General features: G+C 39.8%; 1 protein-coding gene across 3 annotated transcripts in view; it reads right to left on the bottom strand.

The window, feature by feature from the left end:
- The window catches only part of ttyh3a (tweety family member 3a), a 66,196-nt gene that overhangs the window by 29,579 nt on the left and 12,813 nt on the right, over positions 1 to 23,804 (bottom strand). For all 3 annotated transcript variants that reach the window (XM_073857049.1, XM_073857048.1, XM_073857051.1), the window contains exons 2-5: positions 20,310 to 20,479; positions 7,518 to 7,629; positions 5,274 to 5,494; positions 1,091 to 1,177 (exon numbers count right to left, since the gene is read on the bottom strand). In XM_073857049.1, coding sequence (XP_073713150.1) covers positions 1,091 to 1,177; positions 5,274 to 5,494; positions 7,518 to 7,629; positions 20,310 to 20,479 — 590 coding nt within the window. The remainder of the gene's footprint in view (positions 1 to 1,090; positions 1,178 to 5,273; positions 5,495 to 7,517; positions 7,630 to 20,309; positions 20,480 to 23,804) is intronic.

Below are 23,804 nucleotides of genomic sequence, written 5' to 3'. Positions count from 1 at the left end.
TCAATTGTCTTTGGTCTCATCTTGGTCTCAGGATTTTATTTCAAGACTGGTCAAGACCACACCTGCGGAAATTACGCTAAATTGCTGATGCATTGTCTGATTTATGTGTTAACATCATTAATGTAATTGGATTAAAACGTCTGCCTTTAAAAGTAATCATTGATTTATTTCTTATTTGATTTCTTTTGTTACTGTTAGGCTGGTAAAGGATGAATGGGGGATAGTCTAAAAAGTTATCTGTCAACAAAACTAAAGGAGTAGTCCACTTTAAAGATGGGGCATTGACTTTTCATACTATGGTAATGGGCCCCATTTTTAAAGTGGACTACTCCTTTAATACAAAGGCCCATAATACCAAAAATGTAATTAAATTCATTTTTAATGGTATTGGTCTTGACTTTCTTTGGTCCTGGGCTTGTCTTTGTCTCTGCCCCTAAAAGTCTTGACATTGTCTTACTCTTACCATAAGAAACATCAGGTTAACAAGAATCAATAAGACAAACTGTCTGTATGTGTCCCAGTGTTTTGGCAGAGATAGTAGATAAGTGTGCTACTTATTAAATGACTGAATGTGACCCAACCAACACCATACATAAAATTAACATGACAGTGAATGCGTCTCTTATTTATACACCCCATATGTCAGTTTTGTGGTGCTGCTCAGTTGCTGTCATGAGATTGTCATTCTCTTGAGAATGTGATGACGGGTTTTTATGTGACAGAGTTGAATTAATCTTCCCAAAGGAGGAAATCAGAGAGAAAGACAGATTACAATTCCTCTCCATGAGCTAAAAACAGAAGAGGATAATTGGCACTTCATAAAGTCAAAAACGATTTTGTGTAACTGCTCTGATTGACAGACGCAGTGAGGAATTCATTCATCATCACAGCCTTATGAAGAGGCATGGGGTCTATAGATTGCCACACAATTAAAAGATCTAATAGGATATTTAACTTTGTTGGTCAGTTTGAGAAGTAGATAACATATTGCTGGACATTTGAAAGTTTCTTCAAGCACAGAAGACTTTCATTTCTTAGTGAACCTTATGATCCAAAGACATGTCTATACAATCCATCTTACCCAATCAGAATTCCTTTGGAGTTACGGATGAGACCGAAAAGCACCAGTAGGCAAATCAGCACATCAAACAGCAGCAGACACAGATATCCCAGCCACCTAAAGACAACATTAACAATAAAACTACAGGAAAATCCACATAGCCTTTAAAATATAACAATGCTTAAAGCTATGACAATTACAACAAATATTTGATATTTTAACATAAAAAATTGTTAAATAGTTCTTTATTTAAAGTTTCAAAGCATTTTAAATAAGTTTTATTTGATTGCCTTGATTGCCTTTATTGTCATTGCATATAGCAACGAAATTTCAGTTTACACTTCCCCATAGTGGTAACACATAAAGTGACAAGACAACACTGATACATAAATAAGTGCATAATAAGAAATTATAACATCAAAAGAAGTTATGAGTTCAGGTATTTTATAGCCGTTGGGTAGAAACTATTCAAAAGTCTAGAGGTACGACCCTTGAAGGATCTGTAACGCCTTCCAGAAGGCAACAAAGTAAAGTGGTAGTGACCTGGATGGAAACAGTCCCGGATTATGTTTTTTGCCCGCTGCAGGCATCTGATGTGGTATATGTCAGTGAGTGATGGAAGCTGTATTTGTATCATGTTTTGTGCTGATTTCCTAATTCTGTCCAGTGCCTTTTTGTCAGTGGTGGTGCAGCTGCTAAACCACACCAGAATATCATGTGTGATAATACTTTGGACAGAACAGTTGTAAAAAGATAAAAGCAACTTCTGGGAGAGGTTAATTTTATTAAGGGACCTGAGAAAGTACAGTCGCTGCTGAGCTTTCTTCACAAGGGCTGTGATGTTGGTTGCCCAGGTCAAGTCCTCTGAGATGTATGTCCCTAGGAATTTAAAATCCTTAACCCTCTCCACAGTGTCTCCATTAATGTTAACAGATACAGGGTCGGTTCTCTTCCTGCGAAAGTCTACCACCACCTCTTTGGTCTTAGAGGCGTTGAGAGACAGGTTGTTATTGGAACACCAGGTGGAAAGTTTTTGGATTTCATCCCTATAGGCGAACTCATCATTGTTGTGAATAAGTCCAATAACAGTGGTATCATCCGCAAACTTAATAAAGGTGTTACTTTCATGAACTGGTGTGCAGTCGTGAGTGTATAGGATGTAGAGTAAGGGACTCAACACACAACCCTGGGGAGCTCCAGTGCTGAGTGTGAGAACAGAAGAAAGGTGGGAACCCAGACGAACTGACTGGGGACGATCTGTAAGAAAGTCAAAAATCCATCTGCAGATGTTTGTACTGATGCCCAGTCCATATAACTTGGACACCAGTCTTCCAGGGATGATGCAATTGAAAGTGGAGCTAAAATCCACAAACAGCAGTCTTGCATAGGTGCCAGGATGTTCAAGGTGGGTCAGCACACAGTGCAGGGCTGTGTTGATGGCATCCGCTGTTGACCTGTTTGCTTTGTAGGCAAACTGATGTTGGTCCAGTGTGGGTGGGAGGGAAGCTTTTATGTGAGGTAGCAACAGTCTTTCAAAGCACTTCATGATGGTAGAAGTAAGGGCCACTGGTCTATAATTATTAAGACTATTCACAGCTGTTGTTTTGGGGATCGGCACAATGATAGCAGATTTGAGGCACTTGGGGATGGAACAGGTAGACAGAGAAATGTTAAAGATGGAAGTAAATACCTCAGCCAGTTGGTCTGCGCAGTCCCTCAGCACTCTCCCAGGGATCCCATCAGGCCCAGCAGCCTTCCTGGGGTTCACACCAAGGAATGCCCTCCTGACCTCTTCTACACTCAAACAGAGTGTCAGGGCATCTGTGGGCAGGACTGTTGTTGGTGTGGTCAGTGTTGACTCATTCCAGGTCTCATTCACCTCAAAGCGCGCGAAGAAAAGATTAAGCTCCTCTGCCAGATTGCTGCTGGTGCTCGGGCTTGGGTCTTTTGAAACCTTAAAGTTTGTGAGGCGTTGAATTCCCTGCCAAACACGCCTAGGATCCCCCTCGTTAAAGTGCCCCTCAACCTTCCTCCTGTAGGCCGCTTTTGCTTCCTTAATACCTGTCTTTAGGTTGGATCTGGCTGTGCTATATAGTTCCATATCCCTAGACCTGAAGGCTTTATCACGGTTTTTCAGCAGCAACTTGACCTCATTGTTCATCCAAGGTTTGTTGTTTTGATAATATTTCACCTGTCTCTCAACAGTGACATTGTCAATGCAGGTCTTAATGTAATGTAGAACAGTACAGGTATAATCCTCAAGACTTTGCTGTGAGAAAAGTGCCCAGTCAGTGCGTTCGAAACAGTCTTGCAGTTGTGGAATCGCAGTAGCAGGCCATAGTTTTGTTAATTTCACTGTGTGTACAGATCTTTTAAACACAGCTCTGTATGCTGGTGTGAGAAAAAGAGTCAGATGGTCAGACTGCCCTAAATGGGGTAGAGGTGAGACCTTGTATGCCCCTCTGATATTACTGTAAACATGGTCCAGAGTTTTAGCACCTCTGGTTGAACATGTGACATGCTGGTAAAATTTAGGAAGGGCAGTACGCAAGTTAACATGATTAAAGTCCCCTGCCACAATAAAAATCCCATCTGGGTGGGCAGACTGCAGCGTATTAACACTAGTTTGCAGGATGTCTATAGCTACACTAGCATTAGCACTAGGTGGGATATAAACAGCTGTGATAAAGACAACCGTAAACTCACGCGGCAGATAGAAGGGCCGGCATCTCAAAGTGACAAACTCCAGGTCTGGTGAGCAGTGTCTTTCAGTCACTGTGGCATCGCAACTCCAGCTGTTGTTAGAATAAATACAGAGTCCTCCTCCTTTGCTCTTCCGGGAGTTGGCGGTTCTATCAGCCCGGTGTGCTGTACGGCCGGCTAGCATAATAGCTTCATCCGGAATCCCAGAGTGCAGCCACGTCTCGGTGATCACTACCAATGAGCAATCTTTAGCGTATCTGTTTGCCTCGATGCTCATTGCCAGCTCATCCATCTTGTTGCATAGCGATCTCGCGTTGGACATAAGTAGGCTGGGTAGCGCTGGCCTGTGTGGTGCCCTCCTTAGCTGGACCCTAATCCCAGCTCTGCAACCTCGCTTCTGTTGTCGTTCTTTGCGCCGCCTCCTGCGTTTGTCTCCCGGGATAATAATCCACCGACTCCCCGCTGGTCGCGCGATCTCTGGTGGTAAGTGTTCAAAGCTGTAAGTTGTGCTTACGTGTAATTCCCCATACGATGTCCCGATCTTTAAAAGTTCCTGTCGATTATATGTCCGAGTGTTCATAGACGCAGAAATAAACAAACCAAATGAACACAAAACGAATAAACACGACCACATAGGGAAGAGCAAAGCCGCTGCAGTCACCCGCGCCGCCATCTTCCTAAGACTATATTTTTATGTGCATAATATTACCATACATTAACATTACTTAACACTTTTAAAGATAATGAAAGTGGTTGTTGCTAATGCAAAACTTTGTGATGCAAGAATGTGATGAAAGTGTCACAGACATGACTGTGTGCAATTGTGTGGCTTTTTAAGAGAGGTCTGCTACTTTTCTTTGCAATCAAACTAATGTTTATCTTTTTTTGATGGATGATAAACCAGATGATGTAAATCCCATAGGTTTACACTACAGGAGGGACCCCATTCATATCTAGGGACCAGGATATCAAACATAGGGGTGGGGTTTATCTGACTTTTAAGCTAGTACAACCAAGCAATCACCTAGAGAACCCCAGTAACTATACAGCAACAGCTTGTAAATAACCCAAAACACCAAAGAATCAAAGGAAAAAAATAAAAATGTAGAATTATATCTATCTTAGATCATTTTTTGCAATTGTATGGATTTATCCTGCATTGAAAAGCTACAAAGGCTTAAAATTAAAGTGTATGTTTACTTCTTTTAAAGCTCTTAGGGAAACTTACAGATCCCACAGAGAATTGCAAATAGCTGACGAGAGGTTTAAAGATGTATGAACAGAATACTAATTTCCTTTCTCTCTAAGAGAGCTTTGTTCATGTCTGACAATCCTCTGAATTTTCTTCCACTGATTTGTTGAACACAAAAACAGTTTTAGACCCTTAAATGAACCAAAAACATTTATTGTACATATATCAAAAATACATTTCTTTCAGCTCTATCTTAACTTCCTGTGACAGACAACAATGCCTAACTTTATTTGATGCCGTCATCGCTCTGTAACGTACCTGTACCAGTCATATAGCTCGATGTTAACAGCCAGATCCTCCATAGACATGGTGAGATTGTTCCAGAAGGGTATCTCGGTCATCTGACGGACCATCTCGCCCCGCTGGACCTGCAGCTTCTGTATGATGGACACGTAGTCTGTGTGCTTTGCATACTGCTCTTTCAATAGCCGAAGATTCCCGTCCACGGTCTGACTTTGAGCTGATGTACTCTCGGATATCTACACAAACATATATGCGGTGTTAGCACTTTTCTCAAAAGCTTTTGTGGATCACATCTAGCTCTGGTAATTTAAATGTGCTCATGGAGAGCCACAATTCTTCAGAAATTAAAGGAAAACACCACCGTTTTTCAATATTTTACTATGATCTTACCTCAACTTAGACAAATTAATATACCTATCTTTTTTCAATGCGTGCACTTTTAATCTTTGTACAGCGCCTCGTGAATGTGTTAGCATTTAGCCTAGCCCCATATGGCTCCAAACAGGGATGAATTTAGAAGCCACCAAACACTTCCATGTTTTCCCTATTTAAAGACTGTTACACGAGTAGTTACACGAGGAAGTATGGTGGCACAAAATAAAACTTTTGTTTGGAGCCATAGGAATAAAACTTTCGTTTGGAGCCATAGGAATGAATGGGGCTAGGCTAAATGCAAACACATTCACAAAGTGCTGTACAAAGATTAAAAGTTCATGCATTGAAAAAGATATGTATGTATTAATTCGTCTAAGTTGAGGTAAGAACATAACCCACCTGCTTGAGATTTTTAAGGGGGAAATCTAAAACTGATACTCCGGCCAAATATTAAAAATTACCCTATGATTAACATATGTACATAATCTTTCAGGTGAACACATTTGGAGTTATTTCAGTAAATGTCCTTGCTCTTCCAAGCTTTATTATGCTAGAAAACATGAATCAGGGAACAACTTTGCATGAATCCAAGATGGCGTTGTTACCAGAAGCTAGATATTAACAGTTTATAAAGTTTGAAATATGGAAATTTTTCTTACAAAATCGCACCGATTTCCCACAGAGACTATTATTAACCCCTTGGAGCCGTGTGGATAATTTATGTGAAGGATTAATGCACTTTTTGGGGTTTACAATCAAACATTGTTCCCTGATTCCCGTTTTCTCCTATTATAAGTTTGGAAAAGCAAAAACATTTACTAAAATAACTCCAAATGTGTTCGTCTGAAAGATTATGGACATATGTATTGCTTGAGGTTGAGTAAACATGGGGTAATTTTGATATTTGGCAGGAGTATCCCTTTAAAGACCTTGACTAAGTGGTTCATGCCTGTTTACATATACATTCATGCATTTGGCAGACGCTCTTATCCAAAGACAATCAATGCATTCAAGCCAAGGTAGGGGTGTCACGATTCTCAAAATCCTCGATTCGATTAATTTCCGATTCTATGGCCACGATTCGATTCTCAATTTTTACATTTTTTACGACTTTTATGAAATATAATATCTGACCTTGAACCCGGAGATGCCCTGCCATGTTAGTCGTGCTGCCAGTGGAAAAATATGGTACATACCTGATAAAACGAAACTTTCTGGCAGATTAACATTCCTGTCAGTACTTTGCACCTCAGACGAGATTATGAGACTATACCCCAATAATATATTTAAATGCTGTTTTCAAATCTCTTAAGCAACTGAAATAACTTGTTGTTAAACTTAAACAGATCTCAGTTCAGAGAAACGACCAGTCCTATCACAGACGCCATTCTGCTGTGCACACATGCATGCTCTGTTCTGATTGAGTTCAACTGAAGGCAGGAGGCGCTTGCTGTTTTTTGTTTCCGGTAAAGAGCAGCTCGCGTGGTTTCTCCTGCATCTGCCATGCTATCTTTTGATTGGCTGCAGCTACCGAAGTTAGAGGAAGTTGACTCGCAGCATTCAAAACGTGTGCTTTTTTCCGCTTGGCAAGCCGACCAGACGTGACATGGGGACGTGGCAGCATCGACGATTCCATTTTTTAATTAGAAGTTGTGACTTAATTTCGGTCGCGTTCGATTTAAAATCGAAATCGTGACACCCTTAAGACAAGGTATACATCAATATGCATGTTTCCTGTGATTGAACCTTTCCGGTGTTAACCCAATCCAATCCTCTACCAATTAATCTGGAGCTAAACTGTGTCAGCCGGAGGGCCTCCAAGAGCAGATCAGAATCTGAAACTTTGGTCTAGGAATGAGACGTATATGGACATTGGGATCTCACCAGTCTGTTCACTCCGGCCAGTGTGCGGTTGGCATGGTTGAGGGAGTAGGTAAGCCGATTCACCCCGTCGCATGTCTCACCATTCCCGTAGAAACCAACGGCAATGCCGGCGCTGTAAGGAGACAAAGAGAGATCGGGTATGAGGAGGAGGAAAGAGTATAGGGTGAGATGGAGGACTTTAGCAGAAATGCTGTAACCATGTGTAAAAAGATAGTAATGCCCCAAACCCCACGCACAACAGAAGATGTAGGGAAGCCTACATTCAGATACCTGGGGGTAAACACAAAGTCCTGACACAAATGAATGAACTGATGTTATAATACAGAGTGTTCACAGATCCCTTCATTCTGGATGGATGATTTATTTTGGTGCTAGAGTAGTGAATAAAGCAGATGGAAAATATACAGTGAAATTTAAATATTTACCATGTCATGGTTTGCACAAACACAAACTAAAACAGCAGCTGTCAGGTTAACGCTTCACACTGAAGTTCTCTTTACAGTGAAACTTTGAGTAAAGTTAAAGTACCCAGTTCCCTGTGTATCCACATTGTATCTTCCTATGGAAGAGACTCACATCTTCATGAAACTCGAGTGTTACATAACTTGAATTGAAACTTGAATGTTACATAAAACTATTAGAGACACTTTATCATGGCCACTGTGTATGGACATGCGTATTAGATTATAGACAGAACTGAGTGCTGCTTATTTTGAGATTCACAGCATACACAGGATTCACTTATTAAAAAAAGCACAGCCTTTAAATACTGGTACAAGGTCATTTCATGTTTTCAATTTGATTCATTGTTTAGTCCTTCTAGCTATGAATCAAAATGCTTGCCTGTGGCTTCCCTGTAGGCCCTTAAAGGAATATTCCATTTTCTTAAAAGAAAAATCCAGATAATTTACTCACCACCATGTCATCCAAAATGTTGATGTGTTTCTTTGTTCAGTCGAGGAGAAATTATGTTTTTTGAGGAAAACATTGCAGGATTTTTCTCATATTAATGGACTTTAATAGACACCAACAATTAATATTTAACTCAACACTTAACAGTTTTTTTCAACGGAGTTTCAAAGGACTATAAACGATCCCAAACGAGGCATAAGGGTCTTATCTAGCAAAACGATTGTCATTTTTGACAATTAAAATAACAAATATACACTTTTAAAGCACAACTTCTCGTCTAAATCCGGTCGTGATGCGCCAGCGTGACCCCGCGCAATACGTCATGACGTCAAGAGGTCACAGAGGACAAACGCGAAACTCCGCCCCAGTGTTTACAAGTCTTGAAAGAGGACTGTTCCTACGTTGTTGTATGTCAACTGATACTAATTAATGTCTTTGTGTCAGTTTATTGTTTAAAATGGTCCGCAAATGTGCGTTTTATATATATAACATGTGACCTCCATACGTCACTACGCATTTACGTTAGGTCGCGCTGGACCAGACCTAGACGAAACGTTGTGGTTTAAAAGAGCATATTTTTTATTTTTCTTGTCAAAAATGACAATCGTTTTGCTAGATAAGACCCTTATGCCTCGTTTGGGATTATTTATAGTCCTTTGAAAAAAACTGTTAAGTGTTGAGTTAAGTATTAATTGTTGGTGTCTATTAAAGTCCATTAAAATGATAAAAATCTTGCAATGTTTTCTTCAAAAAACATAATTTCTTCTTGACTGAACAAAGAAAGACATCAACATTTTGGATGACATGGTGGTGAGTAAATTATCTGGATTTTTCTTTTAAGAAAATTGACTATTCCTTTAAGTCAATGTCTGTATGTGTGTGTACAACGTGCAAGTGTTTGTGTGAAAGAACCGATAGTGGTCAGATGATCGATAGCAGCACTGAGTGAAACCCAACACGACTCTCTCAGTGTTGGGCAACTGTAACAGCGCCACAAAACAAATTGATTGAGCTAACAGCTCTGACAAACCTGCCTGAGAATCAGGTCACATCAAACATGTGCTCCCTTACAAACCCACTGAGGCCATTTAAAGAAATGTACTCCCCCCAGAGGTCCACTTGCACCTTCTTAACTGGAGAGATCCAGTTATAAACAAAGGTAAAAGATCAGACCCAACCGTTGCCTCACCACCAGGTGGCACAATACCAAGCCAACTCGGTGTCCTGCGACTCATTTCCCATTCGACATTCCCCACCCTCTCTCCCTCTCAAGTATGTTGTAAAACCTTCAATAGTAGCCACCACCAGTGCCTCCGCGCTTACAAGGGTTCTGCGGTTAAACAAAGAGCCATTCACCGCAGGGCAGACCCGGCAGCCCTCAGCTAGAGTACATGCATTAAAGACGCATTCCTTGCGCCGACCAGCCTGATCTTTTATGCACCACAGCGCTGGCTGATGCCTAGATGTTAAGATTTCACAATTATGTGTGGATGTTATAAGGAGCCATTGTTGCTGGCTCATTGAAGCACTATAGGAAGGGAGTCACTCGAGCTGAACTGAGTGACAGTCCTTCAAACTCTCTCTAAACCAAGTTCAATATTTGGTAAAGAAGCTGTTTAATCTATGCATGCTCCATGTTCTGTGATGCTCAACTTGGGCGTGCTATAACACGAGCATACAGATAAGAAAGCAGATGTCACCTTGCAGTCCCCTGAGGCCAAGGACATGTGACCCATTAGTGTGGTCGCAAAGGAGTTCCCAGCATTCCAACTATACTGCAAATCTGGTGGCTAATACACAGGAACAAATTTACATGAAGGGTACTAACACATAGATATTCAGCAGACGCTTTTTTTTACAATATTTACAAAAAAAAATAGTTATACTTATCTAGTTACACTAAACAGAAATACATAATGCCTTCAAGAAAGAATTTGTTAGCACGAAGCGGAGGACTAATAATAACCGTTCCCAATGAGCCTAGTTTGTGCAAGCAAATTAGTAGTTATGGGAATTTTAGGTGCTTTCCTGTAATGAGTTTCATTTTTTTATTGAAAAGTACATTTCAAAAACCCATTTGAATGGAAGGCAATTTCACTTTGAGCTAAAACTAAAAACAAATGCAACATCATGAAGCTAATTTTGTAGCTATGTGCTACAACTACTGTGGCTGCCCTTTACTGAGATGGCATTAGTTGGTAATACCGCAGTAATGTTTGAATACCTATTTATATAAATGGCATTTAAAATGTAAAGTTTCAAATGATATCATAACATAAACCCCCATGATAGTCGATAAAGACAATGACTAAAGGACCCATGGTAGTTATTTATAACGGGTACCAGATTGGAGTGAGCTATAAAACTCAAAAATAAAAGAGGCCAGCGGTGAAATTCAATGGGTCAGATACATAAATCTGCAAATTGACAGCCGAGATAATGGTTATACTGAGAAATGGTATCTGGCGGTGGGCTCTATATGACCCAAGGTCAGATCAATGGTCCCATCGCTGTGGGCTGTTATCACTGTCACTATTATGACCCCTCGCTGCCCAATATCTCCAGCACATTGTTTCAGGTCTGTACAGATATACTGCCAACAAATCATAGACACAAATATGCCACGATGGCTGATGTTATAACACAGAGCGTTGCATAACTTATAGCATGAGTAATGAGCTGTGATTGTTAGCCAATAGAAACGGGGTTAAATGCTCCTTAGAGACTAACACTCCATTGACTTGAAGCATCACGCCAAGCACTTCAGTAGTGCCGACCTCATTGCTTATGCTGCTCACCCAGGTCTACCCAACCCCCTATTTAGCACAGCATCCCGAGTCAGAAGGGATTTGGTTAAGTGGAGTGTCACATGGTTACAATGACATGGGATTGGTAACTTAATGCCTGAGGCTGTGCATACACCTGGTATTAAGATGCTTTTGGACGATCGGATCACAAGTGTTTTAATAGTCTCTTTTGTCCACTTTCGACCACTTCTGTCCTGATTACTTTGAGGGGAGGGTCTATGGGCGAGTCGTTATTCAATGCACTGAATTATTTTATTATTTGTTTCGCAATTTAAGAATAAGCTTATAACAAGGCATGGGGGTAGTGTTGGGCGATATGCACCATTTTGAAATCATCCTATTGTCAGCCTGTGAAATCGATGATACATGATAGTATCGAGGGGCGGGGCAATAGTTAACTTATTTATTTGTTCATTTTTTACTCATTTATGACAAGTCACTTGATTGGTGGACAAAAAAGAAGCAAGGGCAACACTTTCATGAACGCAACCTTCTTATATCTGATGCCATTAATCTGAGCGTGTCATTAAAGCCCAGGCGCTCTAAAATTTCCTGCGTGCCAGGGAGTGAGAACAAGACACTCACGGCGCATTCACACGAAATGGAAATTTGCGTCATGGGAGGGCCCTTCATAGGCTTCTGCGACTCTGATCGCTTCCTGTAATCACGTCACTACTAGAGCAAGCTCCTGACTGATTAACGCAACGCGTTTTTCTGCCAAAGTTCAAATTTTTCAACTTGCGAGGTTCCCACGGCAACCCTCAATTCGCGCGAATGAGGCTGAATGCACTCTGCCGCGCTAAACGCCTCATTCGCGCCGTGAGTCCTCCAAACCCTCTTATGCGAGGAAAAGCATGCAATGCGCATTTTAATGCGAAACTATGATGATAATAATAATAATAACCATCGGCCACTATTGTCATGAAAGCCTGCTATTGGCAATATGTCTCACGATCATCGATACACAATACTATCATCTATCGCACATTCCTACATGGGGGAACTGCTTAAATGGATAGTTTTAAACCTGAGATTTTTATTTTGATGACCACAAAAGAAGATATTTTGATAAATGATAATAAGCACACAGTTGACGGTACCCATTGAATTCCATCGTATTTGATTTTCCAAAGATGCAAAGTCAATGGATACACTCAATCAGCTGTGTACACTCATTAATCAAAATATCTTCTTTTGTGTTCATCAGAAAAAAGAAATTCATACTAGTTTAGGATGAGAATACGAGGATGAGAAAATGATGAAAGAATTTTCATTTTTGAGTAAACTTTTCCTTTAAAACAGTAGGTGGACCACAAACTAATTGGACAAGACTTTGGCATCAGATAAACAATCTAAGTTTACAATGAGATTAAAATCAAATTCATCATTTGTATTGAGGTACCGACAGACACATAGATAAAATAGGTGCAAACTGTTTGCCAGATACAAGCTCATATATTCCCGTTTCAAGTTCTTCAAAATTCCCCAGTGAACTGCAGACGAGCTGCAGAGTGATGCTATCTGAGACTTTGAAGTGGCTTCAATGTCAAGCCAAGAGCTGATTATCATAAACACTGTAAAGGTTTCAGAGCCTTGCTCTGGATTTCCATAATCTTTAGTTATACAGCGTTACACTATGCAGTTCAAATGTGCCCCAAAGCAGCAGACATCTGAAGTCCAAGCATGCAACATCACAGGCTGTGCATTTGCAAGTCCTGTGTATAGGCTGGTTTAAATACCAAAAGCATTTCTTTAATTTGAAATCGATCAATGGAAGACAAAGCAAGTTAACAATAACTGCTTAGTCTCTTTGTGAATCATTGAGGATGGACAGAGGATTGCATGTTTTGTGTATTCTTCTTGTATATTTTGGTTTCTATGCGAAGGCTCATGTGTTCCTTTAAATGCATCCACTGAGACCTCTTGTAAGCGCTCAGAAATACTCGCTTCCATCAGCAGTACTCGAGAGATTACACCACCAACTTCCCTTCCAAACCCTACAATTCTATTTTAAAAGGAAACAGACACATTTAATATTAAATCTGATGGCATGAGTTTACATTCTCAAGTTCAGATTACAGATGGTAAACATTACAAGAGACTTTCACTAAACAGTCCGTCCATGTAGACATCCACAGGGTCCACAGGAATACAGTTCACTGGATGACTGCCATCAGCTTATTTCCTCCTCATTCACAAATGATGAACCCACGCAGAATCTGCGCACGTTACATGATTTCTGTTATAGGTTTCATAAATTTCATTTGCAGAAAAAGTAGAAATCTTTGTAGACCACAGAAATGTTGCGTGTATAAAATGTTTACTTTTGGCAATGACTCAAACAAAAAATAAATGTTTTTTTTTTATCCGATAAGCAATGAGCTATATATACCATTCAAGTTTTTCATTGGACTTTTATTTTTATTGGCCCTAGAAAGCTTTTTTACCCACTGCCGTCACTCCATAAAGCGTGTAGTCTTTGTTTGTTTGCCTCTTTGCCGGCTAACTTCGGGCTGAGGTGCTTACGTTTTGGGAGGAGTTATGCGCTGACACATGTGGTTTCATCAACCAGGTGTATTTCAGATTCGCCTGAAATGCGCCCCATACCACCTGCTGAAGTGGTTTGAGCGATCGGATTTAAATGGGAGGGCATTTACACCGCATGAAGTGACCAGGTGTAAAAAGTCCCCAAGAAACCTTAATGCTATATGGTAATATTCAGCTATATGATAAAAACAAATTTTCAAAACTACAATTAAGTTATTTAATGGTTAAAATGGACTAAAATTAATGAATATGACATGATGTTTTACCATTGTAAAGATTTTTAGTGGCATCTAGCGGTGAGAATTGCAACCAACGGCTCGAGGGTGAAAACGTAAAAATATTTGATCGGATGTGCCTTTCGTTTACATTGTGACAGCGTTTTTGGAGCTTAAAAACGCAAAAAAGTGTAACCAAGTAGAAATCTTAAAAACGCTCTAGCGTTGTGTTCCTGTCTAAAGGGTAAAAACGCAAAAGTCTGCTCACGATGGCTCTCGTCGTGTACGCATTTACGTCACAGGCATGCACCAGTTCAGGAAAATAACAACCAACATGTCGGATTATTCAATCCGTCGGACCCTCAAGTTGCCATAGCAGCTTTGATAAATATACAAGAGTCCTTCCAGCCGTTGTACGAAATAAATTCACAGCTAGTATTACTGATCAGAGAAGGTGCATTGATTACCTCTTATCAATTCGTCTGAGGCTAAACAGACAGCTTTGGGCGAGACCTGGGAAGAAGGTTGTACGCAGGCTTGGTGTTGTTGTGTGTCAGTGCTTCACATTGCCACCTAGCAACCTGGAGTGCATACTACATCAAATATGCCCATATAAACGTGAAATAAAAAGTGATAATGCAACACCACTTTTGTTTTCTCTCTTCAGATCGTTTCCGTGTAAACATAGCCTTAGTCCACAGCTCACCCTTCCCTTTCGAAATGCATGATATAGAGACAAAGCACACCGCGTCACCTGTAAACCACGCCCACCGGGGGGGGGGGGGGGGGGGGCAATCAATCCCCTCCATTGACTTTGTATTGCGAGAGACTGCCTTCTTGTCATTTCTGGCTTATATCAAAAAACAGAATAATGCCTAAAAGCTGCTGTATGACAGGCTGTACAGCTAACAAGCAAAAAAAACCCAGAAATAAGTTTTTATAAAATACTTGACTTAAATAGTGACATTTTACATTTAAAATATCTGCTAATGATGAGAACATTTAGATTATTATGTACATATAGAAAATCGGCCAAACATATTGTCCATCGGCTGCCCTGACTTCTAAATATCCGCATCGGCCAGAGAAAAAGCCATATCGGTCGACCTCTACAGGACATGTCATCACCTGAGATGATGTAGTGATAAAACGCATAGAAACATAACGGCAACTTCAGGGGACCTGTTGTATATGAAGATAAAAACGGCTCATTCTAAGGTAATAAAAACAATACAGTTCATTATGTAAGGTCTTTATACACCCCTAATAATATAGTTGTGTATATTATATTGCATTTCTGTCAAGAGACCCTTCTTAAAGTTACACAATGCGCCTTTAAAGGATATTTTCAATAAAAGACATGCAGCTATTAAAAACTATGCTTATAATAAAACTGATTTCATTGCCCACTGGGATTACTGACTGCGGCGGTACATTATGAGAAAATTATCATCATGTTATAAAAATCATGAGTCATGTTGCTTGCAGGTGTGATGGTTATTAATGGTGTTTGTGTTGAAAATGGGCTCATCTCGCTGCCCGTGGCTCGAATCAGGAGGGGGTCTGTGAACACGTGCCAGAGTGTGTTCTCCGTATTTCCACCTCTCCACAGGACCAGATGTGTCATGCTAGACTTTTACTTGCTCAACCTGCAAACTTACAGCTCAAAGTGAAAAAGACAAAGTAGCTGCGTAGTGATAAAAAGAATAAACTCAATGTGAGAGAGAGATCGCGTGCATGTGAAACTGCTAGACAACCAAGGTGGTGATGTGTGAGGAGCAATTCACACCTTAAAACTTATTGGTACTGCTTGTGGGGGAAAACCTGTGGAATTTTGCTAAATAGATTTACATAAGTGACGTGTATCTGTAATGGACTATTTTCTAACAACCTAAGACTCAGATGCAAATTACGTTCTTCAGTTGAATACAAACGAATCAGGTAATATTAAAATGCTGATGATTATGATGCTATGATGACAACTAAAGAAACGATTCAGAGGCGAAGGAAGTTATTTGATTTTAATAAACACGAATGTCCAATATGAAGCAACCCTTCTTTGTGTGTTAGCTACGTCTTTGAGCTCTTTACAGCTTTATCCCAGCTGGAGAAAATGGGCCATGTACGGGGTCTGAGATTTACTGCTCAGTGTGTTACTCACAGCGCCCATAAAGTTCTCACCTGCCATTCTGTCTGACATCTAAACTATGAATATACACAAAGAAATACAGACCCACATAAAACCACAGCAGGCGCTCTCCCATTCACACACAGTCATAGACGGGTTTCCTGAAGAGCTAGCGCATGTTAGCATGAACTAAACATGAGAAGCGGTCATCATGAGATGTGAGGGGTGTTATGGAGGAGGGAGTTGGTCTTTCTTGCGAGTCCCTTTCGATGGTCTATAATGTCAAGAACCACAAGCTAGGAATTGCCGAGAAAGCCACTGCCATAGCAACAGGGTTTATGTGAGACAGGATTGTCGAGCCGGACAATAGCCGAGCCAAAATTCCCACCAAATTCCTTTCATTTGTCTCGCTCTGAACATCATCATAACAAAACCCAGCATTACCAATTCAGTGTGTATGTTTGAATCATTTCGAGTGGTTCGCATTAAATTAGTGAAAATCAGAAGCAGCTTTGAAACAATGTGCATTGTAAAAAGCATTATACAAATACATTTATATTAAAAACTTGGAGAATCACTAAAATCTGGTTAAATCATAATGTCTTTATGATTGATATGCTCTTGAAAGGAAATTTTAATGCAGTTTTAAAAAGAACATTTATTAGGCCAATAGTAACAGACTTTTAGATTGTGCGGCAGCAGTACAAACTTGGCAAATTTTTTTGATTAAAGGACAAGTTCGGTATTTTACACTTAAAGCCCTGTTTTCAGATTGTTTACGATGAAATAGAACGATTTTGACAGAAATTTCGACATATGCGGCTGCCCCGAGAATTTTCGGGTGTTTGTGTTCCACCTCCCACCTCCACAATGGGTCCAATGGTGCACCGGAACAATCCTTCCCAAAATGCACCAAACCCTCGCCCACAAAGACGTGAAACTCACCGAGTGGTCAGGGGCAGAGGCGCGGGAAGATATTTTCGGTAGGGGGTGCGGTGGGGGGGGGGTTATAGAATAGAGTTATAGAATTCTAATGTTGTTCACAAGCTCTGTATTCTGCAGACCACTCTACCTATGTCTTCTTTTAAAAAAATCACTCGCCCCTCCCATCCATGAAGTAGCCTACAGCTGAGCTGACGGGGCATACAAACTGTATAGCCTATTGCAACATAGTAGAGATTCTCTGCCCAGGACGTTATTTTCCGCTATCCTCGGGCCGGGCCGATATAAGCATATTTTTAATCATTATTAGCCCAATTGGGGAGAAAGCTATAATCAGAAATATTATATATAGACTATATTTAGGTCAAAGTAATAAATGTCTCCAAAAAGTTACACAAATTACAAATTACAAAATGATTTGTAAAAGTTACAAAATGCAACGCGAGTCAGGTGCGGAGTCTCCTCTGGCACGCATCACGCACCGGGCATGCTGTGCGGTATGGTGGAGCTTAAAAGTGCAACATGGAGTTTGAAGATGTAAAGAAAAAAAGAAAAACAGGAGAACTAACTTTGAGCAAGTTTGGAGGAAAGTCGGAGGTATGGAACCAGTTTATGTACACATATGCATTCTCACTGGTCCCAGTAGTACCCCTTTTTGTTGTCCTTTGGTTAAGTTTGTAATATTTCTAAACTCTAACATAATAACTTTATTGACATTACTCGAGTTAATATACGCGATTATAGTGGACCTTTCAATTCACGGGTTTCATTTAATTCTATTTTTACACGTAAATGTAATATTTGTGTCTTTAAGTTTTATTTCACTCTGCCATGCCTCCTGCGGTGTAAAAATAAGATATTTTTCGACTTTAAAATTCAAAAATCATATCCTAAATTGTCGGAATATATTCCAAATGGATTCATTTGAATTTATAGACGTTTAACATTAAAATCGATGCATGGGAATAATTTATATTATTTTTTTGAAATACCTTTTAAATGTCGCATGCATGTTCCTTATTGTACATATATAATTTAGTTCCTTTTACGTCGTTTTAATCATTTAATTCAACCGTTTATACGTTCATTCAATAAAGCACATGTTCTGTAACATTTACAAGTGCGTTAAACACCGCAAAACAATTTGGCTATATTTTTTTATATTTTTGAAAAGATGACGAACTAGAAAATCGTTTACTGAATCTAGCTTAGCTTGGACGCATTTTTCCATTGGAATATGTTTAAAATATCAAAATGGGCCAGCATATTTTGATAAAAATATATTCTAAAACCATGCTAGACCTTCTCATATAGGGCAACCACACTCCACAGTTCATTCTTGTTCGTTTAATGTGTTTCATTGTTGCATGCACTTTTTACGCATGCAAACTAAAATGTTATTTATATAGTGCGACCATTGTAAATCAATGCGAATCATTGTAAAAATGTATTAGCAATACATGCCTTAATAACTAGTCCTCGGGAATTTTGCGTTGTGTGATTGAAAAAAAATCCAAAATTCTCTTTTGAGACATTGCGAAGCTGATAGATAAACTCATTCGGCGTTTAGTATGTGGCTGTGAGTCTGCGTGCTTGTGTGTTATGCTTATGCCTATTACAGCATATCGGCTGAATGCAATCACGTCGTCAAGACAGAATCTGATAGAATCTGGCTAATACACACTGAAATAAATTAAATCATTTTAAAATTACTAAAATTATCCCTCTCTTCATCACACACAAAATGTCTTTGTACAGAAACAAACCAAAATCAAGAGATATTTATAAGAAATAATTTTACTGTCATCTCAGTTTTAAATCTCTGCCACCAGGGGATGCTGCAGCACCCCCACTTCCCGCGCCCCTGGTCAGGGGTGTTCACTGGTTCACTGGTATGCTCACACAAAAATCGCTGCAAAATACGCATTCCAACACGTTTTATCTTAGTTTTTGCCAACTCCATTGCCTTGTATTAGATGTGCTGTGAGGTACGGTATTACTCCGCGCCGGGAACTTTGTTTGTATTCTTGCTATTGGCAATGGCGGATTAGCGCCACCACCTGGACTGGAGTGTCTATTATTCAAGCTCTCAGCGGAAGAATGTATGGGTGTGACGCGTTTGAAAAAATAGGTCCACAAGTTAACAACGAATGCTAAAACACCTGTTTGAATGCATCTTTTGCAGCGATTTTTGTGGGAGCATATCAGTGAACACCCCTGACCACTCGGTGAGTTTCATGTCTTTGTAAACGAAAGTTTAATGCATTTTAGAAAGGATTGTTCCAGTTCACCTATCAACCCATTGTAGAGGTGGGAGGTGAAACACAAACACCCTAAAATTCTCGGGGCAGCCGAATATGTCGAAATTTCAGTCAAAACCGTTCAATTTCACCATAAACAATCTGAAAACAGAGCTTTAAGTGTAAAATACCGAACTTGTCTTTTAAAGGGGCAATAAGTAGGATTTTAAGTGTTTTATTAATCAAAAATCAATGTCTTTATTTATAAATATGTCCTCGTTGGTGTCAAATGACCTTTGCCAGTGATCTGACTTTTCTTTGTAACCTTAGAATTTCGTCTCTTTACTTACATTGAATGGGTAAGTCCAAGGAGTCATCCATATCGTTCCACCGTATTGATAAACTATAATAGCATAGAGGGACAAAAAGCACTAGCCTACCTAAAAATATCACTGAAGATTTCAAATACTTTCTTTTTTTTAAACCCTAGGTTAAAAGATGATGTAATTTTATCAAGTTTACATTTTCTCTTTAGTATAATTCTTACATCAGAACAAAATTAAGAATTAAAACTCTCATATGGGGTTACAGGTGAAATTAAACCAACTATAATTAAACCAGCAATAGTGGGTGTTAAAACTGCATATAAGAGCTCACAGCAGTTGAGGGACAGCTTTGCATAAACTGCAGAAAGATTAGTGCACAAATGACTTTCCTTCACAAAATTAAACCCTACCCACAATGCACCACTACTGTTACACTCCAACAAGCAAAATGGCTTTTGCCAGCAGGGGAACATTTGATAAAGGCAATTCATTGGGGAACAAACTGCATGAGCTCTTAGACGGATCACAGCGGATCTCAAACAAACAAGTGACTACATGTGTCGTCCCCAACCTGAATGAGACACTGATAAAGCAGTTACAAGGAAAAATGTGACCGTTTCAAAACATGACACCCCACCCATATAGATGGGAATAGACAGACATGCCCAGACTCACCTGCAGACGAGGGTGGCAATGATGACACACCAGGCAGTGCAGCAGCAGTCTGCATTCGGCTGCTCTTCGCTCTTCTTACGACGGCAACACAGCCAGCATGAGTAGAAGAGGAGAAAGATAAGATCCAAGGCTAAACATGCCACAGCTATACTACCCAGCAGCAGGATGGACTGTAAGAGAAGAGAGAGAATTAAGAATATATTAAGAATACAGAAAACATAAGAAAAGAAACTAGATATTTCCTGTATTTTCTGTTTGCATCTGTAATAGAAAATATGGAAAACAACCGAGCTAGTGGCTTAAGACTTTTGCACAAAACTGTATATATTTATCTGCAGGTGCCTATAAAGAAACATCAAAGTCAGCTACTAAAGTCTTCAAGTCTAATGGTGCATTCACACCAAAAACGCACTATTCGCTAGGGGTGGGAATCGTTTGGACCCTCGTGAATCGATCCAGAATCTCAAAGCCAGGTTAATGTTTGTGCTTTTGCTACTAGTCTCTAAACTGTCATATACTGTACTTTAATGCAACTAAGGGATAAATAATGTCATTCTTATATACATATATGTCCTGTTTCTGTTGTAAGACATTAAAACCAGTAAAATAGTAACTAAACGTGACATATTAATTCTATATGTTAACCGTCATTAACTTCCACGCCTAGCATCATCATTATACACAGTGATCGGCAGTATTACTGTATTTATATAAGGCAGCGCATCCAGCGACTGAATAACAAACTATGTGCATATTTTTACAGAAGTATATTAATGCAGTGTTTCCGCTATATACATTCTACCGTGGCGGGCCGCCGCGCATAAAACATCCCCGCCACGCCTGCGGTTGTGGATAGAAGGGATACAGCAAACGAAATCTCGCCAGATGAGCATTGTTTTATCCTAATCCTAATCCTTCACCCAAACCCAACTCTAAACACAAAATTCACACGATTGTAGGATGTATTTGTATCTTATTTAGCCAGAGCCGCTGTGTTCATCCTAATAATCCTACCTCCAAATCTAATCCTTAACTTTTCGGCATTTGCTGTATCCCTTCTAGACAAAACCCACGGCGGCAGATCGCAAAATAAAGCTACCGAAATGTCCGACCTGCCAGACTGGCTGTCTAAGAAATAAATTCTTTTCTGGATTCGCGTTCACTCATTTATAAATAAATCTCCTAAAATATCATAATTTCCTCCCTGGGTTTAGTTTCATGCACAAATAGATTTACATCAACAGAGGATGATTAGGCTACGTCTCTGTTTTGAGAAATAATAATAAAATAAATAAGCCTACACGAAATATGTTACACTTAAATAATTATTAAATTGACAAAACGAATAAAAAAGTATTTGAGTTTGTTCTTTTTTTGTGACGCTCTAAAACCAAAGCAGCAGATCGAAGGCACGTCATGTTTTTAATGATTTTAAATAAGCACAAGGTTTTCTCCTTATTGTGAGTTTACACAAATAAAAATACATAATTTGAAGTTTCGAATGTTGTTTTACTTTTATCTTTATGACTATAACTTTAGGGTAATTTAAGGTGCAAGGTCATCACGCGTATTATGTTCACCGGCGCATCTACACGGACGCAGCGCAGGGCTGCGAGAAAAGACATGATTAAACTTTCGATTTAACATATTAGGAGTTTTTTGGACATTCATTTGTAATCACTGTACTCATATAATCAACTTATCAGGCCATTAGTTATTCAGAATATAGACTATAAGCGCAGCGCGCTGCTGACCGCTCAGCTGTCAATCTTCCGTTCTTCGACACTCACATTAAGTTTCATATTAAATGATAAGATATTTGTCCAAAAACAAAAGGCTAAATACTGAATACTACTCATATGCGCCTGCAAGACATTAATAGTCGAATCTGTTTGTAAGGAAACTTACATTATTCCCGTGGGAAGAGAAGAACGTTGGTAATAAAAACTTGAGGCAGACTGTGAATCTGTTTTATCTGTTTTCAGACGAAACGGCAGGGTCGGGGTACCCGTGGGTGAACCGCATAATATTGGATGTAACGGGTGTAATAATAGGCTATTCACGTGTCATTTGCGTTGTAGATGCAGGTCGGGACTCAATAGACAAGAGTAAAATTCGGGTCTAACATCCAAGACCAAAATTCGACTCGTTTTTAAATGGCCCGTGCTTATTTGTGTTTAAGATCTGTCTTAAGACCATTAAAGGTTTCTATTTAACTGCGCGATTTGCGGTGTGACCGGGTCGGGGTCTTTATGTCAAACGGGTCGGGTGTGGAATAAAATTGCTGCTCATGTCGGATAACTGGTCGGGTGTTCGGTCAATCACAGCGGTGCGGATTATCAAACAGGACTGTGCGTAACTTTGCAACAGCTCTGTAACGCTAAACACAAGCATGAACTTGCAATGCACACTACATTAAAACTACAATGAAATATCCCAACTACGTTGCTATATAACGTATTTTTAAGAAAATATGGTTTAGATCAAACATAGAAAAGCAATATGCTATAAATATAAGGAAAAGTAAATGACAGCATGAAAATGATAAAAAAAATACATGTTAGTTTACTGTAGCCTATATTCTACATAAAAAAATGTACATTTATAATCATCATGGGCGCCCCCTGCCGCCACAGCTGGAAAAAATCCTAGAGGAAACACTGTAATGTTATATATAAACAGTTAGCAGATGGTTTAGGGAAACGCTATAGCACAGTCAGAAGAGTCATTAAATTAAATGCGCTGTTTGTCCCTGCCGCTCACTGAACAGAGAAAAGGCAGAGCAAGACTATCCCAAAGTGTTTCTTGTTTTCTTGCAGTTTAGAATGAGTCAAACAGGGCTGTTCTAGATTTTATTTCTTTCTCTTCTGCTCTTGTAAGCTCCACTATGCGCTCGTGCAGTGCGCGCTCTCTTAAGTTGTCTGTGTGCAGCACCGCTCCCCCACTTGAGTTCCGCCTTTTGTTTCTGATAACGTATTTTGTAAACTAACATTTAAGAATCGATTCTTGACATTTGTGAATCGATTCAGAATCGGCCCACGTCCGAATCGCGATTCATCTAAGAATTGATTTTTTTGTCCCACCCCTACAATTCGCGCATAGTTGGACGCTTGAACATTTGAGTTTACTCGCTTCATTCGTGCGTGAAAGCCGCGCGTGAAAATTTTTGTCATTAACACGGAAATTCAACGTCATGGGAGGGACTTCTGCGACTCCGCTTGCTTCCTGTAATCACGTCACTACTACAGCAAGGTCCTGATTGGTCAACGTGGTGGGGAAATCTGCCAAAGTGCAGATTTTTCAATTCATGCATCTCCCGCGGCAACGCTCAATTTGCGTCTTTGCATTGACTTAACATGTAAATCACTTGCGCTTGCCCCCTTTACCGTGTCTGGTGTGAATCCTGCATAAAGATGACATGTAGACCACATCAGTCTCGCTATTCTGTGCAAGCATTTAACCAAACCATAACTATAACATGTTAATGCCAAGTGT

The sequence above is a fragment of the Misgurnus anguillicaudatus genome, chromosome 19 (genome assembly GCF_027580225.2).
Source record: "Misgurnus anguillicaudatus chromosome 19, ASM2758022v2, whole genome shotgun sequence".
Classification (NCBI taxonomy): Eukaryota; Metazoa; Chordata; class Actinopteri; order Cypriniformes; family Cobitidae; genus Misgurnus; species Misgurnus anguillicaudatus.
This window is presented reverse-complemented; position numbering and strand designations above follow the sequence as displayed.